At 45.9% G+C, this 8,549-nt stretch overlaps 1 protein-coding gene across 1 annotated transcript; it reads right to left on the bottom strand.

Moving 5' to 3' along the window:
• Positions 1–22: 22 nt before the first annotated feature.
• Positions 23–8,549, bottom strand: PRKRIP1 (PRKR interacting protein 1). Its single transcript, XM_053960885.1, has 6 exons — positions 8,409–8,549; positions 7,143–7,221; positions 5,643–5,743; positions 4,801–4,886; positions 3,060–3,127; positions 23–760 (listed from the first exon to the last, which is right to left on the bottom strand). The coding sequence occupies exons 1-6, from the start codon at positions 8,526–8,528 to the stop codon at positions 645–647; spliced, it is 570 nt and encodes a 189-aa protein (XP_053816860.1). The 5' UTR covers positions 8,529–8,549; the 3' UTR covers positions 23–644.

Raw genomic sequence — 8,549 nt, 5'->3', positions numbered from 1 at the left:
AGAAAAATAGAAGACAGAACAATCCAACACATCCCTTTTATTAATTTAGAAAACATGGAAGAAAAGCAATAGGGAAAGTTTTAGCATTAAAAAAGGGATCCAGATTAAAAATCTATAGAACTTGTCTAGCAACATAAACGGATTTCTTTGGGTTAGAGATGACCCCATACAAAACCCCAAATGCAGAACACTCACAGTGCAGGAGAGTCTGGCTACAGACCACTTTTCTACTTCAGGTTAAGCGCTTCCCCTAGATTCATGTATCCCACTGCTACCAGCTTCAAGATAAGTAGAATACGTAGCCTTCACAGTAATATTTCCCTTAAATGGTAATAGTTATGTTTTAGCTTTCAGACAGAAAAACTCTCTGGGCCATTTTAGAAAGAACTCTAGGGTCATAGAGACTTATGGCTGACTCTTTAGAGCAAACTTAGAGCAGACTGCACAGCAGTTATACAAGCAATTAAGAAAAAATCTCTTATTTGGCATTTCTCTATCATTTTCTCTCAGGCCTGTGACGTGAAGGCCATGCCCGTTAAGCAGATGTAACGTACGCCAATGGGTTCTGCTTGGCTGAGATGAAAGACTTTCATGCTCCTGAATATAAAGCAATGAACAGTGTTTCCAGCTGTCCCTGGAAGGCCTCATCCTCTTCCCATCACAAAACTTGGCTCTTCAGCATCATCTTCCTTCTCTTCCTCCTCCTTGCTATCCTCTTCGTCATCCTCGCTGCTGCCTTGCTCTTGGGATTGCCCAGGTTCTACAAACACAAACAGGATGAATGGATGAGGTGCTCCCACCTGGCTTCTCTGTCAAGCATTTCACAGCAAAACACTCTCAGGTGCTCAGCAAATGTGGATTAGGTCAGGCTAATTAGCAGGGATGGGTAACATGTTCCCCTGTGTCTTCCTTGTTAAGCATCTCACAACTAAGCAGTCCCAGATACTCAGGGAACACAAATCAGGTTATATTAATTCTACCGAGTGATGAGGAGCTCAGAATATCAAATTCTCCCTTGGGGAATTCCCTTACCTCCAACATTACCAAGTCCATCATTAAACAACTCCACCTCCTCTGGAACATTATTTCTTCCTAACAGAGACAGTGAAACACTAAGGTGATAGATTATCTCATTCCAATCTCATCTCTGCAGGCTGGGATGAACTTTGAAGGATCACACAGAGCACTGGGAAGCCACAGGCAAGACTCAGTGTATTCCTACAACCTATCCAAGTTCACAGAAACTCCACGAGGTGCCATAAACTTTTACAGACTGTTTGCTATACTGTCAGTACAGGAACTCAGGAAGATATGCCTAAGGTTAACAAGGGTCACAGAGAACTTGTGAAGTCTGTTAAAAAAACAGAAAACATCTACTAGAAATTAAATAACCGATAATAAAAATGAGGTATGGCATAAAGTGGGACCTGAATCCAAGAGCCATTTTTCTGCTCTCTCCTGTTCCTCAGGCCCAGTCCCAGTCCGTGTCCTGACCAGTTCATGCGGGATTTAGGCTCAGTGGTCTGATGCCACCGCGTGGTGAAGTGCTGAACTTTGAGCGTTTATTGGGAGCCTGCTCATTAATGCAACCTCAACAGCTGACCTCACTTCAGTGCCAACCCTTCCTCCTAATGCTTTTACTACAGCAAAGATGAAACACGGAAATTCAGAGGTTTGATTTATTCATTCAAAAAGGAAGACAAATGTTTGCCTGCTATATCCAACAAATACACTTTAATCAATTTGAAAAAACCTCTCAGATTACAACCTAGGGCACACAAAACTAAAAAAAACAGCTGTTGCCAGTTGACTAAAAATGGCTAAGAGGGACTTCTCTCTCCCCTGATATTATTATTTTACATAGAGAACCACAGACTGCAAAGTGTTAAGAAACTCTTTACAAACTTTGTTACAAACACCAGGGAGTTTGGATTCTGTCTTTCAGGAACTTGTGCCAAACAAAACCACTCCTGCCCCACAACTGGTACAGGGCAATCCCATACCACTGTGCCAGTCCCTGATCCAGCTCTCCTCGCTCCCAGCCACTCCCTAAGGGATGGGTATTCTGTTTGTTCACTCAAAATGAACAAATGTTGACTCATACTTAAATTCTCCTCCCAGTTACAATTCATACATGAGTAGCTTAACAAAAAATAACAAGACCAAAACAAAACACCCAAAAAATTCACTCTGCTACATTCACTTGCTGTCACAAGTAAAATTAACCTAACAATTTGTCCTCCCATGTTTACATGGAAGGCTGGCAGTGGTTCAGCTGAAACTGATCCAATTCTGAAAAGCAAAGCACAAATAAGGTAGAACTGTCAGACAAGCCACTGTTCCAGCAGAATTACCAGGAACTGCTGTAACTTTAAGATTAATCATTTGTGTGCTAATTCACAAGGGACAACCATTTGAAAGAGTAAGCCAAAATATACTCACTGAAAAGAAGCAACAAGTATGCAAAAGTTTGCTCAAACAGTTACACTGACATTGCTGAACATTAATTTTCAAGAGAGAAATTAATGTTGCAGGAGAACAGAGGCAGTCAGGTTTTTCACCTTTATTTCTGTGAAATAAAATAGTCCTGTGGAACAAATGGTACCAAGGTGGCTCAATTTCTTACACACAAAATTATAACTCAGTTTCTTTCTGTGCATTTTTTTCCACCTGTTTTCCCATACACATTCAAAACATACTTTAAAAAAGCACAGCCTTTAACAATCCTGCCTTTCTGAGCAGCTGAGGTTCTGAATGTGCAGTTCATCAGAATAGCTGGGGCAAAACATCCACAAACTCAGATTCCACAGTTTGCTGTCTAAAATTCCCCCTAATAAATGGAAAATATTCACAAACAGCCAAGTTATTTGTAAGATTAAATCTCAACATAGATGGCTTTCAAAGAGGATTTTGAAACATCAGCTAAAATAACAAGCTTAAGGCTCAGGCTTTAATCCATGTATTGAGAATGCTTGGGATGGAGGGTAGAACAAAGCCTTCTAAGCTTTAATGAGGGAACAGAACCAAGTCCCGAGAAAAGTAAACTAAATTTCACTGACCTTTTTCCTGCTTCTTTTGTTCAAGTTTATTTTTCTTAGCTTGCAGTTTCTTCTCTTTTAACTTCTGCCTATAAAGCAAAGAAGAAAGACTCTCTGGCAAATCAAATGTTGTAAAGCTTCTGCACGTTCATACACTGATAAAGGACATATTACAGACATCTTGGAAAAGCTGATTTCAGAAGAGAGGTTCAACTTAAATTTGGCCTCAACTGAAAATTCAGCAAGAGTAAACCTAGCACATGATCAAGAGCAACTTTTCTATCTTGTTTTCAGATTAATGGATTTTTTAAAAGTCTTTCATGACTCCACTGCAACCAGAACTATGATACACATGAATCTCCAAGAACACAGATGGAACAAAAATGAAACTGCCCCCACATTTTATCTACCTAGGCTAATAAACACAAAGAGAAAATGGTGTTAAAACCCAGGCTGCAGAAACTGAACAATGGAGGAAAAAACCACCAGTAATATATACTTCAACTGAAGAAAACAAAAATAGTGCAGTATGCTGTGACCTCCCTCTTTGGCTGTACCTTCTCAGGATGTCAGGCCCTAGGAGTTGCACTGGGGGTAAGAGGGAATTTCAATTCATACAACCCAGCTCTCTTTGCCCAGCAAAGGCAACCTGGCAAGTTAATGGCAGATACAGGCAGAGCAGCCTGGCATTCACATGCTCCTCTCTCAGCAGCTTAACTGAATTCTCTTGAAACAGAGAGCCAGGAGCTGTACCTGTTGGGTCAGGACAGAGAAGGGTGGTGAGGGAAATTAGAGGGGCTCCTGCAGGGCAAAGCCACACCATTAGAGCATAGCAGGGGGACAAGGAGGTGGTGGTGTTTAGGCAGCATCTGCTGTTGGAACAGTTGTTCTCCATCTCAGCCAGGGAAGAGGCAGCAGGCCAGATCTGACTTGCTGGCCATCTGTTGGACCACATTAAATTAAACTAAGATGGCAACAGTGTTTGTGTTGTGCACTTTTGTGTTAACATGGCAGTGAGCCACTTTGCACAGGCCTTTCCACAGCAACTCTCAGCCACAGCATGCAAAGCAGCAAGGGAGACGCTGCTCAGGGTCAGACCCTGGGAAAGAGCAGAGGCACGATTCCCTGCTTTTTCTGAAACCCATGCTGGACACAGAGAATGGGATTTAAATTCTTGTGTCACTGCACTACAATGCTCAGGCTATTTCTTGAGAGAATCAACCTTGTAACTGTTTCATTTTGTCTAAAATTTAAGAGGAAGATGGATTTAATTCCTTTTTTTGTATTTGCACCTAACTTATTAGACTTGGCCTGCCAGACATTTCAATGGGGTAGGCAGAAGCAGCCTACCCATGAAGTAGCACCCAGTTTTGCATTGAAACTGCTTGGTATCAAATGATTCAGACATAAACTTAAGCCAGATATAGACACAAACCTTTCCTGACACTGTTAAAACAAATATGCAGCAAGGCATGTTGCAGTCAAGACCAACCACAGTGTCAGCAAAAGCAGCTCAACCAGTCCAAAGTTATCCTGCAAGCAATGGCACGGAAAAGAAACCACCCCAGCAAAGCCTGTCAGGTTTACAGCTACCTTTGGAAACCAAACATTGACATTGACAAATTTAATTTCCACAGCCAGACTTCCCAGCTGATAGATGCAGACACAGAATGACAGTGTTTATCCAGAGCATGCAGCTACAGATGAGGGCCAGGGAGTGAGGGTTTCCATGTCAAGCCTCCTGGGAAAAATCTGCCCTTACCGCTTCCTTCTGCGTTTTGCTGTTTGCTCTTCTGCAATCATCTTATTCCTCTCCAGTTTCTTCTGGAATTCCTCATCTAGTCTTTGCTGTAATTGATCACATGTCATACTTTCGTCACAATCTAAATTAAAATACTTATTTTAAAAGTCATGCCCTTTTAGGGAGAAGTCTTTTAGCAAAATACAGAAGGGAGCTCTGCCAGATTTTGTCTGGCTTCTTTATACAAAGCCACGTTCCTAGGGATGGCTCCTGTACAGACAGCATTTTTAACCTGCAACCTGAGCCAAACATTGAAACCTCCTGAGGGAGGAATCCTCACCAGAACAAATGAGGGAGGTTGGGCTTCTGCCCTAATTTACATTTCCATAAAAACAAATGAATAATTGGAGACACAAACATTAACATACGGACTCATCTCACCCAAGAGAGAGTATATCAATAGTGTTTTCTAAAAGAGGGGTCATTCTACTCAGTCAGGACTTAAAGAAACATCTGAACTCTGTGCACAGGCACTCACTTTGTTTCCGTCTGTGCAAGGCAGTGTTGTCAGGGATTTCCAGCTTTTAAAGCATTTTCAAGTCAGCCTGAGAACACACACATTCCCATGAGGCCTTACAGCGTGCTAGGACCCCAGGGAACACAGGAGATGGAGCACGTCTGACACAAAGCACCAAATGTTTCAGTACTGACACAGACACCACGGATCACACACTCCTACAGACTCCTCTGACAAGGGGTGGCTCAGAACAGAATTATTTGTACATGACTTCCAAAGAAAACACAGATTTACAAAGAACAACAAAGAGCTGGGGGAGGGGGCAGTTCTAAAGAGTTGTTCTGACCTTCTCAGCCATGGCATCCATGAAATCTTGCCTCTGGTACTCTCGCCGACGGAGATGCCGGTACACGTGGAACTCCCCGCTCCCAGCCCCAGCACTGGAACCTGCAACAAGGAAGAGTTCAGTCTGCTAGGAAAGGAGGTAAACAGATGCTCACAAATCACTACAGCTGGATGCTGAGGGGTGGGACACAGCAAAGGGCACTGTCAGATGAAAATCTACCAACAGCACATGGAGTGTGTCACCATTTTAAACTCAGCTCACAAGCAAAAGCCAGAGTGAGCTGCAAACACACACACTTTTGGGTCACTGCAGGGCCTACAACTACCCCCCTGGAGAGCCCACCCTTAGCTGCACATCAAGGCAGGCACAGAACTGGAGATGAAATGCACTCCCCAGTCTCTTACAGGCAGAGGTGAGCTACAATACCCTGCTGATGCTGCTTCCAACTAATTTTCAGCATTTCTCAAACACAAAATAAAGGTCAACAGAAAGGTGGTAAAAGGTGGTATTGTACTTTCCCATGCAAGACAAAGCCACTGACAATTTTCAACTGTTTCTTCATAAATTAAATCCCTACAGCTCTCTCGTCCTGGCATCAGCCTGCATGCTGAAGCCTTGCAGGAGCTTTAAGCATTGTGCTCCACTCTCTTCCCCTATCTCCCGAGCCCTTTCTCAAGGGAAAGCACAGGAATACAAGCCTCAAAGAAGACACACCTAATTAAAACCCAGCAGCTGGGACTGCAACAGGGGTGCTCTTGATACCAACAGAGTCCCACCATGTCAGGTACTCTCAGAAAAACAAGACAATTCACTCAAGCACACAGCAAAGCTATTTGAAAAAGCCATGGGAAAATTCCAATAAGCAGATTTTATTCAGAATCATATAAAAACTTGAGTCCAAGATCAATTCTTCTGAAATAAGAACAAGTAAACCTCTAGAAAGGATGAAGGTCTCAAAGAAAGACAGAACTTCTACATGCAGCCAGTTTATACCACAGCTATTAGATTTAATCCCTGCAGGTAGAAGTGTATGCAGAGTACTCGGGTCAGGGTCCTGGCACAGCTGCCAGCTCCCTACCTGAGCACACACAGTCACACCTGCTGCATGTGCCTGCTTCTCACAGCCTCAGATTCAGACTCAAAGCAGTCAAAAGAAGGACTTCACACTGCCAATCTTCCAGAGCACTCTCAGATCCACGGAGAGGACAGATTTACTCATCATCATTTACTTGTCATCACCAGAGCAGCAGCTTATTGCACTGCAGGCAGCCCACGTGCTGCAGTGCCACAGGCTTTGTTCTCTCTGCATTCTGACAGCCAGCAGAAAAGTGGAACCAGAGAACCAAATAAAACTTGAAAAATCAGCTCTCAAAGCATGTTTCACACCTCTTTTCTCCAGCAAAATGAGCAGCAGAAAGCCACCTCTGTCCTTCCCTGCTAAACATTTCTCTAAGTTAACTGTGGCTGACACCAGAGTTATCTGAAGAACAGAATCTTTACCCATGACATCTCTAACGAACTCCGGGGGAGGTCGTGGTGCCCATTCATTCAGTTTTTCAGGAATTGGCACAGTCTTTTCCTGCAAGAACAAACCAAGCAGCCATCAGTATCCTCCAGGAGCAAAGTCTGCAATTTTAACACATTGTTGAAAAGAGGGATACATCTGACAACAACCTCTTCCACCAACTGACAGATCTCAGAAGGAGCACAGCTGCAGCAATTTCTTCATGCACAGGGATCAGGAGCAGGCAGAAGAGGAGAATCAGAAGGGATCCTCTCTGTCCCTCACATTCAGGCCTGCAGGTCAACAAACCCCAGGAGGATTAGGAGTGTCTGTGCCTCTTTTCAGCACGGGAGCTAGCAGGAAGCATGTCAGCACCTCCAAGCACTCGCAGGAACTGAGCAGAATTCCACTGCCAGCAGTCTGGGAAACGATGAAAGGTGTTTGAGCACCTTCCATGCCAGAGCTAGAGGACAGGGAGCAGCAGGGGAGGGAGAACACATGGTGCAAGGTCAGAGGAAGAACGTGGTGCAGGGAAGTCTCAGCCTGCTCCAGCACACACAGAGAGGGGAGTGAGAGTCTCCTCCTGGCAAAAACCTCCTCAGGAAAAGATCAAAACACCCAGTTAGAGGACCAGGGTCATGCTCCCACACATTAAAAGCGGTGGATAAAGGAAAGACCAGCGGGCAGAGCACTGAGGGGCCCCTGGGTTCCCAGAGAAGCGTCTCTCTCCTCACAGCATCCCAAAAAAGACAGGTCCTTCTCCCCTCCCAGCAATACAGTGTGAGGGGGGTCGGTCCCTCTCCCCTCGGGGACCCGGCAAGGAGGAGGGGGGCGTGTGTCGATCCCGTCATGGAATCGCGAAGGAAAAGGAGGGGTTGGTTGGTCCCTCTCTCTTCACAGACCCCGGGGAAGGGGTGTCGGTTCCTCTTCCCTCACGGACACGCAGAGGAGAGAGGGGAGGTTGGTCCCTCTCCCTTCACGGACCTCGGAGGAGGAGAAAGGGGGTGTTAGTCCCTCTTCTCTCACAGAGCCAGGGGTGGGGGGCTCGGCGTCCTTCTCCCCTCACAGACACCGAGAGGGTCTCAGTGTCCCTCTCACCTCACAGACACCGAGGGTGGGGGGCTCGGTGTCCCTCTGCCCTCACAGACCCAGGGGATGGGGCGGGGGTCTCGGTGTCCCTCTCCCCTCACGGACCCCGGGGGGGTCTTGGCGTCCCTCTCCTCTCCCGCCGCCCCGGGCCGTGCCCCGGCGGGTGCCCTCACCGGGTTCCTCATGAGGCGCTCGAGGCGGAGGCGCTGCTCCTCGGCCGCGCTCCTGGGGATGACGAGCGGCTGCGGCTCCTTGCGGGGCCGGGGCGGCCGCGGGGCCGAGGGCGCCGCCATGTTCCGGCCCTGGCCGCGCCC

This window comes from Vidua chalybeata, chromosome 20 (assembly GCF_026979565.1).
Source record: "Vidua chalybeata isolate OUT-0048 chromosome 20, bVidCha1 merged haplotype, whole genome shotgun sequence".
Classification (NCBI taxonomy): Eukaryota; Metazoa; Chordata; class Aves; order Passeriformes; family Viduidae; genus Vidua; species Vidua chalybeata.
This window is presented reverse-complemented; position numbering and strand designations above follow the sequence as displayed.

What these genes read in the sequence shown, in the direction of transcription:
- PRKRIP1 (XM_053960885.1), bottom strand. Translation starts at nt 8,528, where the DNA reads ATGGCGGCGCCCTCGGCCCCGCGGCCGCCCCGGCCCCGCAAGGAGCCG. An exon ending in AGCGCCTCATGAGGAACCCG is followed by an intron (nt 7,222 to 8,408) that starts GTGAGGGCACCC and finishes TTGTTCTTGCAG; the next exon opens with GAAAAGACTGTGCCAATTCC. An exon ending in GTTCGTTAGAGATGTCATGG is followed by an intron (nt 5,744 to 7,142) that starts GTAAAGATTCTG and finishes TCCTTGTTGCAG; the next exon opens with GTTCCAGTGCTGGGGCTGGG.